General features: G+C 34.1%; 1 protein-coding gene across 4 annotated transcripts in view; it reads right to left on the bottom strand.

Annotated features, from left to right (window-relative positions):
- LOC126750150 (ATP-citrate synthase) overlaps positions 1–26645 on the bottom strand; it is an 88944-nt gene that overhangs the window by 9412 nt on the left and 52887 nt on the right. For 3 of the 4 annotated variants that reach the window (XM_050459670.1, XM_050459671.1, XM_050459669.1), the window contains exons 7-15: positions 23927–24057; positions 19307–19536; positions 12246–12281; positions 3925–4089; positions 3628–3861; positions 3346–3566; positions 3240–3282; positions 3061–3181; positions 2859–3002 (exon numbers count right to left, since the gene is read on the bottom strand). In XM_050459670.1, coding sequence (XP_050315627.1) covers positions 2859–3002; positions 3061–3181; positions 3240–3282; positions 3346–3566; positions 3628–3861; positions 3925–4089; positions 12246–12281; positions 19307–19536; positions 23927–24057 — 1325 coding nt within the window. The remainder of the gene's footprint in view (positions 1–2858; positions 3003–3060; positions 3182–3239; positions 3283–3345; positions 3567–3627; positions 3862–3924; positions 4090–12245; positions 12282–19306; positions 19537–23926; positions 24058–26645) is intronic. The other variant, XM_050459672.1, reaches the window with a different exon arrangement.

Raw genomic sequence — 26645 nt, 5'->3', positions numbered from 1 at the left:
TTTTAGTTTTCATAGCTTTTAAGCAGTATAGGAATCCGACGTGATTATTAAAACTGCAATTGCACTTTTTTGTCTCCAGATTTTGATTATTAGTTTATTATTTGATTATTATATATAATAGCTATGGTGTGAAATATATGGTCCTATCATGTGAAATGTGGAGTTGAAAAGATAGAGAGAATATTTTTCCCCTATAGATACCTTCCTTTGGAGTCGCCTTAACAACGTGGCATATCAAAATAGAAAAAAAAGTGAAAACATTTTATGGAATTTAATAAAATATATCAAGTAAACGAAATTAAATAACTGCAAGTTCAGAAAAGGTGCAAAAACTAAATTATTAATATATAATTATAATATTATTTTTTAAATACTCAAAGAACAATTTAATTTAAATAATATATTACTAATATATACCTTACGTTTGTATTATTTGTTTCATTCCTTTACTTTAAAGATGCATATAATTTCACCTACTCGTGTTACAAAATGTTCTTCTAGTACCATTGACTACATGTAGCGGTCTAAGGGCTTCCTGCAAAAATGTCCGATCTCTTCACTTGATAAAGAAGTATGCTACATGGTATTTTTTTTCATCAATATTTTTCCACACACCGTTCCATATTATTATCGTCGACTGATAAGGAATCTCAGGACGAGTATATTAGACCAGACGCATGAGTGACCAGGTGAATGTTGGAGAATTACCCACGACATCCGGCAAAATAACTCCTACCTTCCAAATCCAGAAACCTCTCCTAATTATCAAATCCTCCTAGTTATCAAACCTATCCAAATATATTTTTTTCTAATATTACCGAGAACCAATAAGTAAGTATTTTTTCTTGCATCCCAGTTGAAAACTCACGTTTCTTTTTTTCTACCAACAAAGATCAGTGAGGTTAAACAAGTATTATCCATTATTAAAAACAAAAATTCCTATGGTGAGGTTGACATATCGTGTAGAATCTTCTTAGGTCTGCCAGGCCAGATAATGTGCTAAATGTATGAGCTTAAGCAATTAATGCTTCTTGGACAATGGGCACTTTTCCAGCAAGTCTAAAATCAACAAGGTATCGATAAAGTTGGAAGTCTCGATAATCCATCAACTTTAACACCTATCTCTTTGCTTTCAACCCTCTCAAAACTAATTAAAAGGCTGGTATAGACTCGCTTATTTATTTCCTAAGTTCAAACGGTATCCTGAGTGGAGTTAAGTTCGGTTTTCAGGAAAAAATACAAACGGTGCAATTTACAATTTACTCAATGAACTTTATTTTCAGATAAATGGCGGTGGAGCTTTCGCAGTTATTTTGTGAAACTTTTGACTTCGTTAACCATGAGATCTTAATTCAACAGCTTCAGCATCATGCCGTAAAAGGAGTGGTGTTGGCATAGTTCTGCTCTTATCTAAGGATCGCCGACAGCACGTCTTTATGGGCTCTAACTGTACAGATTATGAAGATATGTTCCTTATATGTATATGTCCTTTGCTATTACTCCTTTATATCAATTTATAATTCTGGCAAACCTGGGCATATGGGGAAAATATTATTAAACCTTATTTGCCGATGACACTACGCTTCTCTGGCATTGTCTAACTTTAACTACAGATATTTTACAGATTAACCAATGGCTCAATTCTCAGAAAACTAAAGTTTTATGTTTTGGGGAACACTACGAAATGTCAGCCTTGCGGGTTCACAAGTTGCTTATCACCCTACAGGAAGATTTCTTGGGTCGTCATTGAGGGCAACTTAAAGTTTGATACTCACATTATGAAGCTCGCAGACTATGCTCTCATCTAGATGTTATAGGATTTTTTATAATTTTTTACTTTTTTAAACATTTTTAATTTTTTTTTTTTTTTAAATAGAGAGATTTGATGATGATTTTTTTTGAAATTGTATTAATCTGTATATATTGTAGATATTATATTTTATTTATTTATTTTGTTTTGTTTTTCTTTTCTTTAATTGTGTTTTGTTCGTATTTTTGTGTCTTTTTTGTTTTACAGCTTTGTCTACAAATTGTAACAATTTCTTGACAATAAAGCATTGATTGATTGATTGAAATGTAGTTAGACTGATATGTGAAGTTGCACATGAGGCGGGGAGGTCGGTCTACGATGGTCTCATAGAATCCCAGTTGCCATTTTTTATACCATCCCTATTTAGGGTTACTTGCTAAAATTGCTTTTTGTGATACAGAAATGCGTCTTAAGATGTATATGTAAGGATACACCGCGTGATTCTTGTAAGCCTTTATTTAAACAACAATAGATCCTCACGATGACTTGGACACATCTTGTCTTATTCATAAAAACCAACCTTGCTTACCAACTTTTCTGTTCAATTTCTACCATTCACCCTAATTTGCATCGTATCTAACCATTCATCTATCCAGTATAATTAAAAAGTTCATTCTTTGAAGGGCTTAAAATCTACTATAACCACTTTCCCAGTGTCATAAAAGAACTATTATCCCTGGGCAAATTTAGGACTACCTTAAAAAAATTACTGAGTGATTATTGATGAAACCCTATTACAGTTTGAATGAGGTTTACATTAATTCTTTGTAGCACTTTGTTTTGATTATACCTTCTTCCGATTTTGACAGTGTATATATTTATCTATTAGCAGTGCACAATTTAATTACTTATTTTATCTGGTTTAAACGCATTACTTATCGCTTCTCGATCTGTTGTTGTATTCTGTGTAGTACTTTACTACTTTTCTTTGTTGATAAAATTTTATGCGTTGTAAACCAATAAAGCGACATTTGACTTAGGCATTAGAATTAAACTATGTCAAAAGTAAAGTTTTTTTATAATGGGGCCCAATTTTTCTTCAACTTACCTAAATTATCAAAAGAGTCTGGAACATGAGCACCGACAGCTTTTAGAGCGGCATTCTTAGCAGTAGCTGTTTCTGCGGTCGAACTGGCAGAAGAACCGGCATGACCAAACTGTACTTCCGTGGTAAACATGCTTGCACATGTTCCTAAAACACATCAATTGTTGCAGCTTCCTATAAGTAGTTTTTAAATATCTTTTCGTACCTATACACCAAGCTACAAGAGGCTTAGTAAGCTCTCCTTTTTTCAGAGCATCACATACTTTATATTCTTCGGTACCTCCAACTTCACCAAGTAAAATGATCATCTTGACATTATCATCGGCCTAAAAACGAAATAATCGGTAAGGCTATAAGGAACTTTACCCAAGACGCTATAATTACTTGATATCTCTTAATATGATCCATAAATGTAGTGCCAGGATACCTGCAAATAGTAAAACGTTATATGAGTAAAAAGCTATTTAATTCGCGTGTTAAAGCATTTTACCTGTCACCACCAATAGCAACTCCTTCATAAACTCCATCGGTAGTATGTGAAACAATGTTGTTAAGTTCATTTGACATACCGCCAGATTTAGACACATAGGCCACACTTCCAGGTCTGTAAAGCTTAGAGTGTAATATGTTATCCATCATACCGCCAGTGTTGCCGATTTTAAAGCAGCCTGGTTTTAAGCCGCCAACTGTAGCAGGACCTATTAACACAACCTGTGAAACAGAAGAGTATTAATTAATAACGCCAGTTTCTATTGCATGAAAAATAACATACTCCTTTCTCGTCAGCCACCTTAATCAATTTCCTGGTCATATTCTCGGGAATACCTTCAGCAATAATAGCGATAGTTCTGATTTGGGGATATTCCATGGTTTCCAACGTACTTTGGTAGGCAGAACGTAAGGATGCGAACGAAATAAGAACGTCCGCATCAGGATGTTTATTCATGGCATCATTCATTTTTTTATATACATTGATAAGTATTTCCTTATGGCCCCAGTAGAATTTCTGCAGAAATGAAATGACAAAATTAATCCACTAGATTCTGGATGGATATTTATAGTTACTTACTTGCTTGTGGTCACCAGTGAATGGATAAATAATAGCTACAACACTAGGTTCCTGGCGTCTACAAACAAAATCGAAGTCCAACATAGATTGAACTGCTCTATTTTGCATACCCCACACGATAGATTTAGTGTTAGCCGTGAAAAGGGGTTGACTTCGTGCATCACCCTATAGCGATATAAAAATGCATATCTTATTAGTCCTATTAAAAATATTGAAGGCTATACTACCTAAAAATATTAGATTTTGATTATTTTTAAACATTGTTTTTCAATCGAAAATTTAAACTTTTTTAGAGGCAATAATAATATTTTAAGTATCTAAGGAAAGGCTTAAAATACGCAAGGCAATCGTAAGGAAATCTTCGCTTATTTAGTTTTATGAAAAAAAAGGGTTGTGAAATAACTTGTGATCACTTGTCAATTGGTATGAAAAAGTATAAGCAGTTTGTGTAGTAAGTAAAATATAGTAGTAAATTAATTATCTTACTAAATTAACTCTAAAGTAGGAACACGTTTTTGCCTGTTTTCATGTTACTTGGTCGCAACAATCCCCCTGGTCGATCGAAAATTAATCGCCTGATAAACCCGTAGTGCCCTGCTGAGCTTCAAAGGTCGTCGAAAAACTAATGATGCGCTCTGGTTTAAGAAATTCCCTGGATAAATTGAACTTTTACTTTGGGTAAACGAATGTGTTGTGGAACTATAGAGCGACAGCGATGATTCAGAGAGTCCTATTTTAAACTACGGGGATGATTTAAAAGTAGCGGAGGGTGAATCCCAGATGGGAAATGCATACTTGGCTTTTACGGCTTGCATCTCTTGCTTCGCCGACAAGTTGTTTGGCATGAATAGGCGTGTTTTTTTTCTTAAAGCAGACCTGCGTCTTCCTGAGGTGTATTACAACATCCACTTCATTGCTGAAGAAAAGGTGGAACTGAAAACAGGATAAACTGTAAGAGTTATCCAGAAATTTAAACCCCACCCGCATGTATATACACCAGTCCGGGTTATGCGCACTACCTAAGCTCTGAAGATGGTGTCGTAAGTGCCAGTGACTGGTTGTATTTTTTATCTGCTTACGTGCAATAATTATTTGGTGAAACAGGCAGAGATCAGATATGTGCACCTAATCATCAAACTATTCGCTTATGGTTTCATCCATCTCTGATGAGTCCTACTATTGACATTCAGTCTCTTTTGATATTCAATTCAAACTGAATTCAATTCAAAAATCCTTTTACTACCTAGCTATCTGACGGCTACATATTTTGCTATGCAGATTATGGGTTGAGGACCTATAGACCTCCTCCCGCATATTATAACCGACAAGCTATACGATACAGCTGTCCCGCATTAGTTCATCCAGCACTTCGATACCCTAAAATAATAGTTTCAGCTCACCTTATCGGCCATGAAAAAAAAAAGGTTTCAAGAGTTCGATTTCTCACAATATCGGCCCACACATTAATTTTTTGAGGGTGCCGTGTGTGGTCTTCTTGGGTCTAATGAGGATTTTCGCTTGCCTAATATCTGCAATTTTGTCAAATTTCCATTGTCGTTTTTAGCCTCGAGAATCTGCTCACAAAACTGCACTCGGCAATCAAAATCGTCTTCTATAGTCTCATTTGTCAGTTGTACTTTTATAAGGATGATATTAATTTTCACGAAGAATTTTTTCCTACTGTCCCTACTGATAAATTCCAATTCCTGAAAATTGTACTAACCGCAACATAATGATTATTTTCCGTTTCTAAAAGAACATTCAGCGTAGCATCCTCAGATACTTTTTGAGGTTCTCCTTTAGCTAAATTTCTTCCATGACCGTATTCCCTAAAATTTGATTCAATTTTTTCAATCAATATTTTTATGTCGAGATCCTCTTCTGATGTTAACTCTCAATCTTTATGGATGGAATGGTCTAGATTCCATTCCCAAAGAAGGAGGAAGTGGAACTGGAATCGTAAACCACAGTAAACTGTAAGAGTTGAGAGATATTTAAACCTTGTTCTCGTGTTTGCCTGGCACAAAAATCCGAATCACGGAAATGAATCTATGATTCGTCGGACCATCCAAACTTTCGCCAAATCGAAAGGTCTTCGATAAGTTTTTGCATGAATGATTTAAATATGTCAAAGATTTGCGCAAAAAGGGTTCCGAAACTCTTCACTCCTCAGCAAAAGGAATTCACAGATCATTTGCACCCATACAAATATTTTCCCAGATTTGTTAGATAAGATGATTTCTTAGGATGAATTGTGGTATTTACTCAAGATCCCAAAACAAAAAGGCAATCCTTACATTAAAAGAGCTCAAGTTTACCAACAGAATTTACATCAGGATGAACAAATCCAAATTCAAAGAAATGATAATTGTCGTTTGTGACATTCGCGTTGTTGCTGGGTGTCGAGTGTAAGACGGTCAATTAACATTTTTAAATCGAGATTTTGACGGTCCTACATGAGCGTTTAAGAAGTCGAAGACGTGTTTATCGGGGTTCCATTTTCTCTGAAATGTTGTTCAATAGTTGTCTTTTCAAGATCAGATGGCCATTTGACGACATTCTACTTAGGAAATGTATCATCCTTTTAAGAACGTAAAAAAGACAGCTGTCAAAAAAATTAGGATGTCAAATCTATCTCCAACATTTCTAAATGAAGAAGCTTCATGACCAGCAAACCACAAAAAAGTTTATTTTTGTTTTGACCTATAGACCTCCTCCCGCATATTGTAACCAACAAGTTATACGATACAGATGTCCCGCGTTAGTTCATCCAGCACCTCGATACCCTAAAATAATAGTTTCAGCTCACCTTATTGGCCATGACAGCGTTTATGTCAGCTCTGCTATCAGACGATTACGTTATAATTTAAGTTTTCTTCAGGCGGCATGTTCTCCCATTGGAAAGAACTGACTTTATGGTTAATTATAAACATTTTTGTACCAGATGATCTTACCCTACTGAGATTGCTGGACAAGCCAGTGAGTTTCTTAGTTTGTCTATAATAATAGTCTAGGCGTAATAATGACACATCGGAAAACAATGCCTAGTTGTCAGAGGAGCAACAGGTTTACTTAAGTTTGTTGTTAAATTGAGAAAAGCTGCCCTAGAAGCTTATGCAGTGTTGAATGCCTATGCTGAAGTCTACGCATAAGCAGCCCGCACACATTTTTGAGCTGTATAAACGGTTCAGAAACGCTCGTAAATCGACCTGAGACAATGAAACACCGAAGCAATGAAAATTAATCTGTAATTATCCTGACAAACCGAGTGTTTGCCAAAACGACAAAAATCGACAAAGAAAGTGTTCCGAAACTCTCCACTCCTCGGCAAAAGGAATTAAGATAGAATATTTGTACTCCTTAACAATATCGCCTGAGACATATACAGTGCATTCATTATGAAAGGAACAAATTCTATTGTTGAAATTCAAGTGTTTTTTCCTCTTTTAAAATTCGACGATATATTCTGAATACTTTTTGTATAGCATAGAATATGCCTAAAGTCAGCGGTTTGACAAATTTGACGTCGAAAAAATCGTCTTCTATAGTCTTATTTGTCAGTTGTACTTTATAAGGATGATATTTATTTTCACGAAGAATTTTTTCCTGCTGTCCCTACTGATAAATTCCAATTCCTGAAAATTGTACCAACCGCAGCATAATGATTATTCTCCGTTTCTAAAAGAACATTCAGCGTAGCATCCTCAGATACTTTTTGAGGTTCTCCTTTAGCTAAATTTCTTCCATGACCATATTCCCTAAAATTTGATTTAATTTTTTCAATCAATATTTTAATGTCGAGATCCTCTTCTGATGTTAACTCTCAATCTTTATGGATGGAATGGTCTAGATTCCATTCCTAAAGAAGGAGGAAGTGGAACTGGAATCGTAAACCACAGTAAACTGTAAGAGTTGAGAAATATTTAAACCTTGTTCTCGTGTTTGCCTGGCACAAAAATCCGAATCACGGAAATGAATCTATGATTCGTCGGACCATCCAAACTTTTGCCAAATTGAAAGGTTTTCGATAAGTTTTTGCATGAATGATTTAAATATGTCAAAGATTTGCGCAAAAAGGGTTCCGAAACTCTTCACTCCTCAGCAAAAGGAATTCACAGATCATTTGCACCCATACAAATATTTTCCCAGATTTGTTAGATAAGATGATTTCTTAGGATGAATTGTGGTATTTACTCAAGATCCCAAAACAAAAAGGCAATCCTTACATTAAAAGAGCTCAAGTTTACCAACAGAATTTACATCAGGATGAACAAATCCAAATTCAAAGAAATGATAATTGTCGTTTGTGACATTCGCGTTGTTGCTGGGTGTCGAGTGTAAGACGGTCAATTAACATTTTTAAATCGAGATTTTGACGGTCCTACATGAGCGTTTAAGAAGTCGAAGACGTGTTTATCGGGGTTCCATTTTCTCTGAAATGTTGTTCAATAGTTGTCTTTTCAAGATCAGATGGCCATTTGATGACATTCTACTTAGGAAATGTATCATCCTTTTAAGAACGTAAAAAAGACAGCTGTCAAAAAAATTAGGATGTCAAATCTATCTCCAACATTTCTAAATGAAGAAGCTTCATGACCAGCAAACCACAAAAAAGTTTATTTTTGTTCATAGGCAAGATTATGGGTTGGGGACCTATAGACCTCCTCCCGCATATTGTAACCAACAAGTTATACGATACAGATGTCCCGCGTTAGTTCATCCAGCACCTCGATACCCTAAAATAATAGTTTCAGCTCACCTTATTGGCCATGACAGCGTTTATGTCAGCTCTGCTATCAGACGATTACGTTATAATTTAAGTTTTCTTCAGGCGGCATGTTCTCCCATTGGAAAGAACTGACTTTATGTTTAATTATAAACATTTTTGTACCAGATGATCTTACCCTACTGAGATTGCTGGACAAGCCAGTGAGTTTCTTAGTTTGTCTATAACAATAGTCTAGGCGTAATAATGACACTTCGGAAAACAATGCCTAGTTGTCAGAGGAGCAACAGGTTTACTTAAGTTTGTTGTTAAATTGAGAAAAGCTGCCCTAGAAGCTTATGCAGTGTTGAATGCCTATGCTGAAGTCTACGCATAAGCAGCCCGCACACATTTTTGAGCTGTATAAACGGTTCAGAAACGCTCGTAAATCGACCTGAGACAATGAAACACCGAAGCAATGAAAATTAATCTGTAATTATCCTGACAAACCGAGTGTTTGCCAAAACGACAAAAATCGACAAAGAAAGTGTTCCGAAACTCTCCACTCCTCGGCAAAAGGAATTAAGATAGAATATTTGTACTCCTTAACAATATCGCCTGAGACATATACAGTGCATTCATTATGAAAGGAACAAATTCTATTGTTGAAATTCAAGTGTTTTTTCCTCTTTTAAAATTCGACGATATATTCTGAATACTTTTTGTATAGCATAGAATATGCCTAAAGTCAGCGGTTTGACAAATTTGACGTAACAGACTAATAAAGTAAATGAAACATACAAGTAACATAACATAACAAGTAAATGAAACATACGACGAAAAAGAATATTTTTTTTTACAATATTTATTGCACTGATGTTCAATTTCTTATCGATTTATTGAAATGCATTTTTGAACTTCTTAGTAATTTTCTTATTAATTTTGAAGTAACTTCCAATGACACACTTTCAATTACTCGAGGATCGATTAGTCTAATTTCTTGTCGAATTCTTTGCTTTAAATCATTAACATTATTTGGTCTATTAACATAAACGTTGGACTTCAAATAGCTCTAAGAAAAAATCTAATGGGGTTATATCCGGTGTCCTTGATGTCCACTCATCGGTCCTCTTCGTCCAATCCATTTCTTAGGAAAAGTTGCAGCAAGAAATTGTCAAATGGCGAAGGCAAAGTGAGGAGGTGCCCCGTCTTGTTGAAACCAAATCTCGTTACTAGATAGATATGTCAACCTCTTGTAAATCAGGGATTAAAATAACTAAAGCAGGGATAAGTTTAAACTGTAAAAAGTCCAAGTAGCGCTTTCCATTTAATGTGTCTTCGAAAAAAAAAAGGTTTCAAGAGTTCGATTTCTCACAATATCGGCCCACACATTAATTTTTTGAGGGTGCCGTGTGTGGTCTTCTTGGGTCTAATGAGGATTTTCGCTTGCCCAATATCTGCAATTTTGTCAAATTTCCATTGTCGTTGTTAGCCTCGAGGATCTGCTCACAAAACTGCACTCGGCAATCAAAATCGTCTTCTATAGTCTTATTTGTCAGTTGTACTTTATAAGGATGATATTTATTTTCACGAAGAATTTTTTCCTGCTGTCCCTACTGATAAATTCCAATTCCTGAAAATTGTACCAACCGCAGCATAATGATTATTCTCCGTTTCTAAAAGAACATTCAGCGTAGCATCCTCAGATACTTTTTGAGGTTCTCCTTTAGCTAAATTTCTTCCATGACCATATTCCCTAAAATTTGATTTAATTTTTTCAATCAATATTTTAATGTCGAGATCCTCTTCTGATGTTAACTCTCAATCTTTATGGATGGAATGGTCTAGATTCCATTCCTAAAGAAGGAGGAAGTGGAACTGGAATCGTAAACCACAGTAAACTGTAATAGTTGAGAAATATTTAAACCTTGTTCTCGTGTTTGCCTGGCACAAAAATCCGAATCACGGAAATGAATCTATGATTCGTCGGACCATCCAAACTTTTGCCAAATTGAAAGGTTTTCGATAAGTTTTTGCATGAATGATTTAAATATATCAAAGATTTGCGCAAAAATAGTTCCGAAACTCTTCACTCCTCAGCAAAAGGAATTCACAGATCATTTGCACCCATACAAATATTTTCCCAGATTTGTTAGATAAGATGATTTCTTAGGATGAATTGTGGTATTTACTCAAGATCCCAAAACAAAAAGGCAATCCTTACATTAAAAGAGCTCAAGTTTACCAACAGAATTTACATCAGGATGAACAAATCCAAATTAAAAGAAATGATAATTGTCGTTTGTGACATTCGCGTTGTTGCTGGGTGTCGAGTGTAAGACGGTCAATTAACATTTTTAAATCGAGATTCTGACGGACTACATGAGCGTTTGAGAAGTCGAAGACGTGTTTATCGGGGTTCCATTGGGGTTTCATGACCAGCAAACCACAAAAAAGTTTATTTTTGTTCATAGGCTGATAGCTTGCCATTTCCACCAAATTATGACTTCTCAAAAACTCACTTTCTTCAAATCTAAGGCCAATATCTTGAGCCACTTGTCTGCTAACTCGAAAATGCTCAACAAATTCCTGCTTATTGTACAGTGGTACAGTAACTTCGGGGTAGCCTTCGTTTTTAGTCCTCCTGTGGCCTTGGAACAAAATATCTAGTGGCCTTGGATCAGGATACGTTAGAATCAAATCCATGATTTAAATCCGAACTTGAAGAGTCTGATAACATTATTGATTCTCTTAAAACCCGTATCGAGAGTTCTGGATCTTTAAGAGCATCCTCCAGCCTATTCTATCGTGTCTGTAAAAGCATTCTTCGCAAAGTAACTCTTTTCTATTTTCCAAGAACACGTCGACACTAAGGAAGATGACATATTTAAAAGTGTTGAAGGGTTTAAAGCAAAGGCGATGGGGCCTATCAACCAGCTGGCATAAGAGAACTCTCAACACTTTCAACAATGGACTCGCTAATGGGAGTATATTGAATGCGATAAAACTGAGGTGACAAATAAAAAGTGTTGACTTCAGTCTGGTTATTTAATAGTCATACTTACTACATATATAGAGATTTCCTAAAACCAATAAAAAATACATTCATGTGGGTCTAACGACTTTCAATTTTTTTAAACCTAGTAAAACAATGGCAGTTCGTACCCCTTATGATACTCTATACTATTTCCTTTAGATATTCCTACGTCACATCTTTTATGCTAACCTTTGTCCATTCTTTGAACTTTGATGTACAGCCAACAATAAAAGAAACATCAAACGTCATTAACATGTTAAAAGGTATAGTAAAAACTATTGAATTTTGCCGGAAGCTTTATTCTTCATAAATATTGCTTTAAGTTAATGTGTGAGTAACATCTATTTAAACAGAATATAATTTTAATCACGTATTCAACGCCTTTCTTAGAAACCCAAAAATTATTTACCAACTTGTATATACCTCTCGGTTGTATATGAGTGATCTAATATATTAAACTATTAACGATCCCCTGCTAAGCAAGTTCATGCAAAAAGTGTAAAACATAGAACAGGTAAACGATGTAAGGCAAAATTTAAAAAAAAACATAGGCACGATAATGAGGAATTGTAAACTGACCTTTGACAGGGAGCACGCCTCCATCTGGTTTGGTTCCTTGAAAAAAACGTTAATGAAAATCCAAAATGTAAATAATTTGTTAATTTTGTTCAAAATTTATCATTGTCATGCTTATTTTTTTAGATAGTGTTACTTATAGGTAACTGCTATAGGTTGAATAAGCATTAATAGTTTGATTTACTTATTTCCCCTATTTTGTTTAAATTATTACCATGCATGCTTCTAGGTTCAAAAAAAAGCATATAGTCTGTGCAAGTGTGATTTTTGACAAATAGGCCAAATTTAGCAAATTATGATTTATTTCAGTTTAATTTTACATTATGACCACCCACTAAAATCATAAAAAACATTTACCTTCGTTAAATATTGTTTTTTACACCATTAAATGAGGTAATAGATTTGTCTTTAAATGATAAAATTAATAGGCAATATTTGAACAAATTTTATTTTATTTTTTAATTTATTGTTTTAATTAAGTTATTAATAAAAAAAACGTTGGCTTGGGGGAAAAAAAACCAACAGAATAAAATTGTTACTAAAAAAATTTTGGTTAATTTCATAATGAGAGAAATCTGCAAACAACTGTGTAGTGACAGGGTGTTTTTAAAGTTGGATAATTTATTTGAGCAGCTTATTCTATAAGCTCGTCAAATCAATTGGTCTAATAAAAAAAATAAAAAAATTAAATTAGAAAAAAAGTTATTTATTAATAATTTTTTGATATTTTGGATCATTCTATATGAAAACTGAGCGTGCTTGTGATTACTGATCTTGCTTATTCAAGTAAGAGTTTTAGTTAGACCAGTGGTACCAGTAAAGTGCGTTAACATGCACTAATGTGACTAGTGCCAAAAAACTCCAAATAGTCATTGTATAAGTTAAAAAAGGCATTTTAGAAATAGTCCTTATCATTATCAATAGTTTAATAAATTTTAACCAGAAATTTAAATTTTTATGCAAAACGAGTCTATATTTACAGAAAATGGGGTACACAGCTTTAATAATAACCCTGCTTGGCAGGTAAAAATCTGCAAAGATCTGCTAATCGGTTAAACTTATAATACTCTAAAACGCTAATACTCCAGGACCTGTATGCACTCCAATACGAGCTTGGAGCTCACCTTTTCGGCCGTGTTAGCCTTATTGGCAGCCCCGCTGTCTGAGCAGATTAGTACGACTATGTTACGCTTAAGATTTTCTGTCCGCATTTCAACACAGCAAAAACTTCAGCCTGGAAGGCAATAGTGTCAGCGTGTATGCTTTACTAGTATGTGTGACTCCGCCATAGAACACCAGCTCTATTTTTCATTCTGAAGCTATCTGTCTATCAGATTGTACTCCTCGATATGGGTCTCAAAACCCTTGCATCCACAGTCTCAGATTCCATACAGTCACTGCCCCTCAGAAGGTGAGCGCGCTCATGTATGGCCTGTGACCAGCTTTTTGCATGATTATCGTATTGAAAATGCTTTTAATTTTATTTGCGGACTTTAAGGCTTAGATTGTACGGAGTCATGACCAAGACTTTTTTTTAACTTTTTTTAGAACTGTAACCATTTTTTTAAATTTTTTAGAACTTCTTTTGATGTTCTCTACAAGCAGTTAGAACGACTTAACTTGGAAAATTCGTAGTGAAGGGATACAAGGTACCCCACTTACAACAAACCTAACTTTGAACACCCTTTTTATTTTATAGGTATGATCTACATAAAGTATGGCCCCTACAAAACGTACTACGAGGAATAACTATCAGGGATTTTTTTTTGTAAATAATTTAGATTTTTTCGGCCAAATTTTTCGTCAATAAAAGTTTTTTGATTCCCTCTACAATTTATATACTTCTCATTTTATTTTGAATCGTTTAAAGAAGAGTTTTGTTTCATATATTACATATTTAAAAAAATGTGGAATTCTTTTGGAATATTGGGCTGTTGAAATATTTCGACTCAGTACAATTCAGTTAAATTCATTTAATAGCTCCTTTATCTTCTTCTCAGCGAGTGTTGATCTACTCCTGGATATAGTCCTTTTCCAAATCTTTAACGTTTTTCTATCTCTAGCAGTCCAGATCCAAGTTCTTCCCGTAACATTTTGGATATAGTTTCGGAGGCTTACCGATGCTCCGTTCGGTGTCTCTTCGGCGCCAAATAAATGTCCTACATGCTCATGATACAGCAGTCAAATATTTTTCTTTTTAAATTTATAGAAACATCACGAGATTTAAGGGTAAATCCTAGATTACGTAAGGCTGCCCAAAAGAGGCGTAATTGTTCTTCGGATTTTAGAAGATTGATATTCTTTGCCTGAATTTTGTGGTCTAGGTAAATAAATTCTGAGACAACTTGAACAACTGTACTCATGATTTTTATTTTATTCATTTCAAGTTCAATTTGTAGCGATGTTGGATAAAGTTTCCGAAGCATATTTTTAAACTCTTGGCAATGACCACACTACCGTCCGCACATCCTAAATCATTTTGACGCACTCCATCAATATTAATTCCGTGTTCTTACAAGGCATCCTCCAAAGCAAGGATAAGAATTTTTGAGGAGATGATGTCTCCCTGCCTTACTCCTCTTTTGATTGGAATCTTGTCGATCTCACAACATAAATGGAAGGGTTATTATAGATATGTTTGATAAGGCGTAAGTATTCAGAGTCGATCCTTTCTAGGGATTTCAGAAATGCCCAAGTTGCCCAAGATAGTTTTTCTGGTAGTACGAAGTGTCTGTAGGTGGTTGATGTAGTGCTAAGCCCTTACGGAATTCGACTTGTTCGACTAGTAGGTATGAGCCCATTTTGTCAACCGGTTGGTTATTATTTTTGTAAGCTGTATGTGGATAATTAGCTATGTTGTTTCTGTCTCCTTTCTTGTATATGACCTGCACTTTGCACACTTAGTTGGGATTTTCCTTCCATTAAAGATTCGTTAAGCAATCATTTTACATGATCCATCAGGGTCTCATCTCCTATTTTAGTAATTTCGCTCGTGATTTAACCTTCGCCTGAACTTCCCTCTTTCTGTCTTTCATTTGATATAATGCTGTCTCCCATTCTCCGATATTTATTACTAGAACCTCTTCATATCCTACATTTTATTTTCCTTTGATATTGACGGCCCTGGGTTTTAGAACTGTACAGATTTTTATAAAAATCTTGAAGAGCAGTCAAGATCATCTCTCTAATAGACTATACGCTGACTATATATATAATACCCTAGAATAGTCATTTTTTAGTGTTCTTTTGACAGTATGAATCTTAGAACTTTCATACTTTTATTATCGACGATTGTATTCTTAACTAGCTCATTGTTTTGAGCTCATGTTATTACCTCATTATTGGAACAATGATCTATGTTATTAGCTCATTGTTCCTTAAATCTATTCCAATTTCAAATTCGTAATCCAAGGATGTAAGAATCTTTATTAAGATTCTTATATCCTTGGCCGTCTTGATCCATTTCTTTTCTTCATTTTATTAGTTGTTTTGTGTGTGGGTTGATTTTGCTAAAATGTCCACTACGTTTAAAGCATATACTTTTTGTTGCAATTTGCATACTATTTGAAATGTTATTTCAGACAGGGTCTATTACTAATGTACGTGTTGGCGGTTCACGAAGTTTTCGTTGCTGCACTAGTTTAATTCTTTAGAATCTTGTAATTATATGTATAGCTGCTCGGATTACACGGTGGTCGTTGCTATAAGGTCAAGTTATGAAACTGTTTCACCCATTGGTTTAATAGCTAATATATTTAAAGAAGAGTTATTCGAGAGTTCGTTATTGTTTCTGTTGTTTTCGTTTAAATGTTTCTTGAAAGACTTTCGTTCTGCCCAGAATCAAAGAGGAATATAAAAGAACTCATTTTTATTAATATGGCGACAACACAAATACACCCTCCATAACGTACGGCAACGGTATTAAGCTTATGTATCATTGGATGTGGGTGGAAGACAAGTTTTTTAGTAAATACTTGATTAATAAAGTAGTTCTTCCAGTTTAATTAGACTAAAATATTTTTTGTCTTTAATTTTTTGAAAATATTTTTTTTAGCTATTCAAAGCTCAAAGGCTTCTAAAAATGTAGGGCCACTTGAAATCAAACATTTTTCAAAAAATAAGCCGAAGTGAATTATGTAAATTACAGTTTGCAGGAGTGTTTCCAATATCATATAAGTTACAGCATTTAATTGTTTTTGTAAAAAAAAACTGAAAAGATATTAAAGTATTTGACATTATACTATAAGATAAGGCTGCAAAAACTGAACAAAAAGTAGTGAATTGGAAGCTATCAATAGAAACAAGGAGTCTTCTTTAGGTGATAATGCTTCACAGAGGAATCATATCAGACTTTCAGGATCTTAAGAGCATCTTTATCATATCAAAATCTTAATAGCATACCAATTTATGCATTTAATAGCAGATTAACTTTTGGATATTTCATTTTACTATGCTGTTTTAAGCAAGGCTCTGAATGTATTCTTGGAGTGTGTTTCTATTTTTTTTTCTAAATCAATGAGAGTATCCCTACTAATTCCCCTTTTAAACAACTAAAATTAATTAATTATTTAATGGAAATTTAAAGCAGTCTAAAAAATGTGAAATATCATGGACAAACTGTCGTCAATATTGTTGCTTTTTAAGGTGTGAGTATTACTAGACTTATCTAAACTCATAAGCATGACCAGATAATTTTAATACAAGTCAATAAAATTTACAAATATATGTACAATAAAAAAAGTGAGTGTTAGTTTTAAGCTTTATATCCTACTGTAAAGCCGTTAATTATTTTTAACTATATACAGCGAAATAGCAAACCGGAGGTTCTTCAAAGGCGTTCAACCCTAGAACAAAGACATTAAAACAAATAAACCATATTGTTTATAGTTGTGTTAAAGTGTCAATGAATCGTTTTTGCCCACATCTTACAAAATTGCGTTTTTGTCATCTACATATCAAAAACCACTAAAAATTTGAGGACCGTAGATAAAGATGTTAATAACAAATAGGGTTTTCATGATATGATTAATATAGATATATTTAGGATCTTTAGGAAACATTAATCAAACTCCATCGAAAACGTGTAAATATATCAAGTACCTCGGCCACCCCTTTTTTCTGGATAAATCTGTCAAAAGCAAAAACATTTACAGTTTTAAAACATGCAAATTAGGAAAGACTACAAAAATAGCCAACGAAAAAAAAAACGATTAAAAAAAATGGAACAAGAATTAAAACTGATCCGCATAAGGCTCAGAAACTCCTGGTCTTAACATAAGCTTTAAGAGCATCCAGAGATGACTAAAAGAGGTTAAACATGATAGTGGTTGTTGCATAGTATGAAGATGTTGGGAATAGCACTCACCACTGCATATTAGAAGAAACGATGGATCAATTTATTTATTTGGATACCCTAAGGAACATGTTGCTGACCTTTGTTGAGGACACTTTGCCTTTATCCTGCATATTTCACTTGGATCCAAGTACAGAAATTGTTAAGTCGTAACAGGACTGATGATGAGGGGTCCAAGCAGAGGACTTTACGATTAGTCACGGCCTAACGCAGCTTATATGAGAGCGAACAGAATCCCTATTTGACAATTAAACTTTGCAATAATAAAATACCTCTTGGATCTGTTTCTCGCAATGGTCCTGACTCGTATAATATTACCGTACATGCACCACTTAGACCAACCATTATAACTGAAATTTTATCGAAATAACCAAAAAATTCATACCTAAAAAAAGGCTGAGAATGGTAGAAGGGCATATACAAAGAGACAAAATCCCTTCATTTAAAAAATTAAAAATTACTCGCCCCAAACCCAAAATTGACTACAACAAAGGCGAAAGATTGGACAAAGAATAATGAATGTTAAACAATGTTAATATAACCTCAAATAATCGCAGGTATCACAGATAATCAGAAACCATTTATTAAAACCTCGAACTGCCGCAATTACACTTATCGCCGTCTATCACTGAAGCCTTACCCATCCAATTCAACAATTTAAAACTGAGCTCATTATACTTAAATAAAGCTAAAGCAGAAAATTGTCGAGATGCATCATAAAAAATTGACCATGCCCCAAACCCACCTGTTTACTACCAGATAACCAGCATGTGGACCTAGATGGAGTACTGTATGTCCTGCTAATAGGTATAGTCAACTACTTCTTACTCCAGAAGTTTGTCATACATAGATTACAGAACTCAAGAAGAACCTTGCTCATATATCATCATATTGAGTCGCCACTTACTAATCGAATCCCTTACGAATATTTATTTTACAAAATTAGTTTACTTAAGTCTGTAATAAGTCACGCTTTAACGTGTGAAACTAATTTTTTTAAAAAGTCTTTTTCGAGGTTGGCTATCACAACTCTCGTACCCTCAGTTTGCCTTTTTTTGTTGTTCAGAATGACTTCTTATATACTCTTTTTATGAGTATGTAAATGAAACGTATGGTCTATTAGTTTTAATGTCCCTATCCAAACACTTCTTTTAGATTTTTATAAAATATAAATAATTGATTCATGTTTGTTATTTTTAAAACATCTACTTTTAGAAGATTAATTCATTATCATATATCGTTACTTTAGGGATTAACGACCTTTAAAAAACGCTTTAAATTATGCAACTCGAAAATATTAAAGAGAAAAAGCTTAGAACAAACCAAACCACCATAGAGAAACAATATTTTAGTATAGTAGAGAATTTTAGTAAATAATCGTCAATTTTGTCTTGGGAAAAAGAAAAATTAATGAAAAAAAATGTGTATGTGTGACACAGTTATTACAGGTGTAACAATAAGCTGATTAAACTGGTTTGCATAACAGTACAAAAATTCATGAAAGCTCAACACTAATAAAAAAGAAAACGATACAAAAACAGCTTAAACCAAACCAGAGTAAGTGGAATAATAATTTTAAAATACAAAGATGAAAATATGAAAAAAAAACTATTATTAAATTCATTATTAATATTCCACATACCCTTTCTAAAAACATAACGACCAGCTCCAGTAATACTCTTATCTAAAACAGAATCACATTTAAACTTACTGACTTCCTAGCTGCAGCTTGAGCAGCAGCATGTTTCAGTGCACTTGCCCTTGCTGCAGCTGCGGCTTCTTCTGGTTTTTTCTTAATGGGCTGCTTATCACCCGATGGTAACAAGAAATTTGCTGTAGCAAATTCAACATTGTTTTCTTGTGGGATGGGTCTGGTGCCCAACGCCATTCCCACAATGGAGGTCATGTGGGTTTCAGGTCCGAAGACATAGAGTGGAAGACCTAAATCATGAACAAGATTAACATACAATGTTTCTATAAATGTTACATTTTTAACTGCAATATTCAGTATTCGAAAGACTTAACATAGAAGGGTCATCTTGAATTAATATCACCCTAAAATAACTATTACTAAAATTTCATACAAGGTGTCAATTTGAATTTTCCAAGAGAATGCCTGTAAATACCTTGTCGCCAAGTCACCGGTAACATCAGAAAACTTGGTGGCTTTATACCAACCAGTAAGATCTGTATCCAGATGTGAAGAAGGTTGCGCGATTTCTTTGACCAAGAGACTCGACACGAATCTGGACAGCTTCGCAAAGATTAAGAAAATTTTTTTCCAACATTAAAAAATTTCTCCAAACGAGAAAGTTGAGTAAACTCCAATTGAGCAAAGCCAAACAGGTCATCGCAGAGCTCAGCAAGATCTTTGAATAACCTAATGCTAACCCTATGGTTTACTTTGACGATGTTCTCGTAATGGGAAAAACTTTTGATGAACACCTCAAAAATCTAAAGACAGTTTTTAACAAATTCCAGCATACCCAGCTTAAACTGAACCCATTGAGTTTTATCTACATAACATAGCAAACAAAATGTGAGAAAAAAAAGTTGTGAAAAAAAACTTAATTTTTTTTCACAATCAAAAGGCATCTAAAATTTTAGACAGAAAGAAAAACAAAATACAGTTTTGGTTCGCATCAGAAAAATGCTCACTAAGTATATATGAAACATTTGTTATACAGGTATGAAAGTATTATATTCGATAAATTTTGATAGGTTAAAGACTATTGTAGAATTCGTCCAATGAATATGGGCAGATCTCGAAAATCAGGTTTTTCGTTACTTGCTTAAATCTATTTAAATGTAGTTGTTTTGGGTTTTGGGTATTGCATTAAAAAGTTTTATGGCATTAGTCATATAGCCCTTATGGGTCAGACTAAGCCGGTGTTGTGGAAGTAAGAAATTTTCCCCATGTCTGGTGTCATATAGGTGTCTACTATTTACCCTACTAAATCTAAAAGAGTGTGTTCTAGCAAACATCAGACATTGGTGGATGTACAGGCCAGGCATTGTCATGATTTTTAAATTTTTGAATAAAGGTCTATAACTATCTGTTGGTTTTTTGTTTCCTAGAATTCTGAGTGCTGATTTTTGCAACCCAAATGATCTCTGCCAGTCAGCCGAGTTACCCCAAAATAACAGTCCATATGACAACTTTGATTGAAAAAGTCCTATATACGCGGTTCTACATACTACTGGATGCGCCAATTGAACAATTCTGCGCAACAGAAAAAGAACCGACGAGTTTTATTGCCAGATCTATTATATGGCTCTTCCATGATAATTTATTATCTAGATAAACACCCAGAAATTTGATCGCGTCTATTCTCTGATGTCTTTCCCTTAAAGAGAAATTAACCACCTCTGCTTTATTTAGATTCAAACATAGATTATTGTCAGCAAACCATGCTTTTAACTTGTGAAGTGTTGCACAAGTTCCATTCTGTAGGGAAATCAAATCTGAATGCCGACTGAGAAGAGTTGTGTCATCCCCATATTGTACAGACATCACCTCTGAGAAGTGGGCGGGTAATTCATTTACATAAAGTAAAAACAGAAGAAGACCCAAGATTGATCTCTGAGGCACCCCTGCTGTTATTGGAAGTATGGAGGATGTTGTTCCTCCACAAGTCACCATCTGCTAACGCTCACAAAGGTCGGACTGGATAAGTTCCAGGCAGATACCCCGGATACCATAAAAATCCAACTTGCTCAACAAAATATTATGCGAAACACAGTTGAACGCTTTCGAGAGGTAGCAAAAAATTGCACCCACTGTCTTGCACCCCTCAAATGCATCAACCAGGTAGTCTACCATTACGAAAGCTAAACTACGCTGGTGAAAGTAAATTATGTTTATCAAAAAAAGATATGAGACTTTGGTTTAGACAGAGCTCAATGGGCTTACAACATAACTTAAGAAATTTTCTTAGACTCTGCACATTCTACTGATGTCGAATGATTTGCCGATATTGCTGCCCCTTTGCATAGGTTGACAGAACATAAATACAGTTTTCAATGGAACAATGAGTGCGATTTTGCTTTTCGAAGGCTGAAAGCTGCTTTTTGTTCCCATTCCATATTAGGATACCCACAACTAGGAAAGTTTATTATAGATACAGATGCGCATATTGGTGCTGAAGCTATGCTATCACAAGTAGATGGCGCGTAGATCTAGAATGGCGAGGAATGAGTCAACTAGTATTTTGGCAGAATGTTGTCAAAGCCAGAAAAAAACTATATTGTCACGAGGAGAAAGCTTCTAGTTATTGTCAGAGCGCGAGCGGTAGAGCATTTGCACAAATAACTATACGGACAAGAGTTTCTGATTAGGCCAGACTTTGAAGCTCTAAAATGGTTAAAGAAGTTGCAGCAGTAGAACTTCAACATTAAACATCGGTCAAGTGAAGCAAGAAAGTGAAGCTCATTTGGGAGTAAATTAGACTCTAGATAAAATCCAGGATAGGTTCTACTGAATTAATCATCGTGCAGATGTTAAATCATGATGCCGAAAATGTCCGACATATGCAGCTAGTTAAGGCCCTATCAGAAGATTCACAGGTAGAATAAAGAACTCCAATATAGAGCTGCCATTCGAAAGTATCGCCATCGATATAGCCAGTCTATTTCCCGAGACCAACAAGGGAAATAAGGACATTAGTCGCCATGAATTTGAGATGAGAGTGAGAATGAGAGATTTGAATCGAAGAACATCTTTCCAAGGTGGTAAATGAATATCAAAAATATTTATATTCATACAATAAATTATTGCAAATTTGTATCTCAAACCTATTTGAATAAATGGATTTAAGTCAGACACCTGATTGGATCAGATAGAGGCATTTCAAGTATAATATATTAATGAAACTTGAACAATAGAAAAAATATTAATTTTTATTTTTATTGTAAAGAAATGGGATGTCATGATATGTGCATGTAAGTTCTGATGCCGCGACTATACACTGGTAGGTTTTATATTTGGGTGTAAATATCTTATAAGCATAGAGAATAGAGATAGTTGAATTTAGACAGATGTGTGTTATATAAATAAATAAAAATCAGAACAGTAATATTACGTTGGACAAAATTTGATATGTTATGCCAATTGAAAAACAAATATTCGTTTCATTACAAGCCTTCCCTGCTATTGAATAAATCAAACCCTTCTATCCTCTTGTTATGAACTTTAATTTATTAACTAAATGCGTTTACACACGTGACTTAGTTTTTATCTTCTTTTGGGCTTATTTATCAACGGATATAAAAAATAATCAAATCAAATTATTGGAAAAACTGCATTTCATAAGTGGCTGTAGTGCTCCCAATAAAGTGCTATTTAAAAAATAAAGCAAATGCCAAAAATACTGGTTTGAATACGCTTGCTAAAAATTTAAAAAAATAATTAAATACAAAGTTATGTACTAGTTTTAAAGTAATGAAATACAATAAAAACTATTTTTCCATGATCACTTGATTAAAAAATAAAACTTTTAATGCATTCAAAGCAACCCATTTTGAAAAATTCCTATTAAAAAATATTTTAATTTCAAATTGATTTTTTCTATAAATATAAAACAAAAAGTAACAAATGCGGTATCATTGTTCTCAAAATTTTATTATCAAATATATATCGAAAAAAGTTCCGGTTAAGCTTTTCGAGCCTTTTTAAAGCCAGGTTAAGGTTTAGTTAAATTCTCTTACAATTTTAGGTGAAAACAAGATTTAACCATTGATTTATTTTTAGTGCCAAGTTTTAACCAAACCGGATGAAATTTTATCAAGTATAACAACACTGCCAAGTGTCATTTAGTAATTTTAAGATGTTTTTTATTTTTTAGTACAAATATGATTTATTCATTTTTTTTTGTTTTAAAATATTCTACACACCATACTCTTTTTTTTTACTATTTTGTTTAAAGATCACCTAATTTATTATAAAATTAATCCTAACACCACCTTAAAAAATGTTAATTATATTTGAATGTTACACTAGAGACTCTATATAGTGATGTCTTAAGGTAAATAAAATTAAACCTTATAATTCTAAATATCTATTCACATTACAAGAATGCGACACAGATTTTTTTTTAATATTGTTTGTGGGCTCATTGATGCATTTTAAGATTAGGCATGGTTTTGGAGCAAATTGATATCTACTATATCATTTTGTTTACAAAATATTTGTATAAATACACCATAACATTACACATTATAACAATTTAAGACCAAAAACAAATTTGTCATCTACTTCTAATAGCAAGTATTTTGCACTAACTTCTTTATTACCATTTTTAAATAACAAAATGAGATAAATTAAAACACTTACCTAAAGTCTGTCCAACCTCACGCATCCGCCTCAAACCTTCCTGATAGTTGGGTCCTGCCCTTCTCACAAAAATCTTAATCTTGTGCTCGATCATTCTATCTTTAAATTCGACAAAAGCTGTGATGATACCTCTGAAATATCAAAAAAATATACTGAAGAAATAGTCCATACTTGCGGTGGAGTCGTAGATTAAGGTAAAATCAAAATCCTGCAGTCTCCCTCCACTTATTTATTAAACATTCACTTTTTTAAAATTTCCGACATGTTTCGGACACAGTGGTGTCCATTATCAGGGGATACTAAAAGGAAATAGTTCTGAATAAAAAACAAAAAGATAGACAGACACAGAAAAATTACTTAAAAAATTAATATAAGGTACACTTACAAAGGTTTAAAATTGATATCAGATATGCCCCAGGGTTTGATTCCATGTCAAATAACCCTCTTGAACTTAGAACATTGAACAATTCTAACAATTAGAATTGTTTATGTAGAAATAACAAAAAAACAATTTACAATATCATAAAAAATTGTGTGTAAGTGTAAGTGACAATTTGACAGACACAAAACAATACTACTGTTCCCCTTTAATAAAAAATGACACATTTTTTTCAAATAAAATATGATAAGATATAAAGAAGTCAATAGAGGTCTGGTAATAATTCATGTTTTAAGAATAAATATTTGATTGATACTAACAGATTATAATAACTGTGCCGTAGCATTACGCCATAGCATTACGGCACAGTCCATTAGAGTACTGTTTTTCATCGGTAAGGCCTAATCTTGAATACACTACATTAATTTTGACTCCACAATACCAGGGTTACAAGGGCATTCTTAAACGTGTCCCAAGCAAGTTTCTTCATTTCAAGGCATTTAAACTATCATAAATCGGGTATGCCCTTAGTGCTAAAATTATTATGTTATATTTAGGACAAAGCTCTTCACCCAACAAATTAGAGTCGTATAGTATAATAAACAACCTGAATATTCATATATTTGTATGAATACTATCAGAGGATAAAAGCTATTTAAAAGGTGATGGAACTGTTCAAAATATTAGATTTTTCTTGTAGGCAATCTCTTCTTAAATTACCGCTTACAAATTTAAAGTAGGTAATTATTATGTTTCTTTACTAACTTGTAAAACAATTACTTATATCTTGGAAATATTAGACTTACAAAATAGTTTTCCCGTAAAATAAATAAATAAGCAGAAACACACATTAAAAATTAACTTTAAACTTTACTTTGCTACTTTCAACCTTTAGGCATATATACAGGGTGTTTCAGAACTATGGGATCAAACTTCTGGGGGTTGTTCAGTGCAACAGAAGAATCCATTTGAGTATAGGAACCCATGTCCGGAAATGCGTCACTACGCCACTACGGCCCTAAGACGCATTAAAATTTATAAAAAACATTAATTACCTAAATAGGATCTGCTGCATTTATTTTTACCTTTTGTACATGATACTATAACAACAATTGTTTAAAATCAACGCTTATCAATGTCAATTCTCAATGTCATGTTTCAAAATTTTACAGCTTACAGTTTTTAAACATTTATTGCTAATGGAAAACTTTACCAATCAAGAATTGGCGGATATGCATTTGGCATACGGAGCAACAAACTGCAATGCACGAGCAGCATCGCGGTTGTATCATGAACGTTATCCCGAACGACAGCATCCTGGATACAAAAAGTTTATTGCGGTTCATCGGCGGCTCGCTGAGGCAGGCATGTTTAAGACCAAGACCATGATACTGGTGTTGCTCGAACCATAAGAACGGTCGAATTTGAAGAAGAGGTGCTTCAGCGAGTTGCCGATGAACCATCAAATAGCACACGTGACGTCGCTAAGAATATGAATACGAGTAACGCTTCTGTCTGGCGGGTACTACACGAGCAACAACTCCATCCTTACCACTTCCAGAAAGTTCAAGGTATTACTATAGCCAATTATCATCCTAGAGTTCAATTTTGTCGATGGCTTCTGGATCACATCATTGCACAACCAAATTTTTTACGATATGTTTTGTGGAACGATGAAGCCTCATTTACAAGAGACGGTATTGTTAATAGTAGGAATAGCCATGTTTGGGACGAAGAAAATCCTTATGCAATTTTTCCAAGAAAACATCAGAATCGTTGGTCTGTCAACGTATGGGCAGGCATTATTGATGATTATTTAATTGGGCCATACCTTCTACTGGAACGGTTAACAGGGCCTATTTATCTGCGTTTCTTGGAGGAAGTTCTCCCAGAACTCCTTGAAAATGTTTCACTAAACGTTAGACAGCAAATGTGGTTTCAGCATGATGGATCGCCGGCTCACTTTGCTGCACAAGTACGCGAGTATTTGGCTCAGCGGTTTGGGTACCGTTGGATTGCCAGAGGTGAAGCAGTTTCTTGGCCTCCTGTCACCCGATTTAACGTCGCTCGATTTTTCCTTGAGGGGACATGTAAAGTCTTTAGTGTATGAAACTCCAGTAGAATCAGATCTAGACTTAATTGGACGAATAACAGCAGCATTTGAAATCATTCAAAACGAGGATAAATTTTTAGTGTAGTCCGCCGAAATCATGTGCGGCGTTTAAATCGGTGTATTGAGGTTGGAGGAAGACATTTTGAACAATTGTTGTGATGGAATCATATACAAAAGGTAAAAATAAATGCATCAGATCCTATTTAGGTAGTTAATATTTTTTCTAA

This window comes from Anthonomus grandis, chromosome 2 (assembly GCF_022605725.1).
Source record: "Anthonomus grandis grandis chromosome 2, icAntGran1.3, whole genome shotgun sequence".
NCBI lineage: Eukaryota > Metazoa > Arthropoda > Insecta > Coleoptera > Curculionidae > Anthonomus > Anthonomus grandis.
The sequence above is the reverse complement of the archived record's forward strand: the minus strand, read 5'-3'. Positions and strand labels throughout refer to the sequence as shown.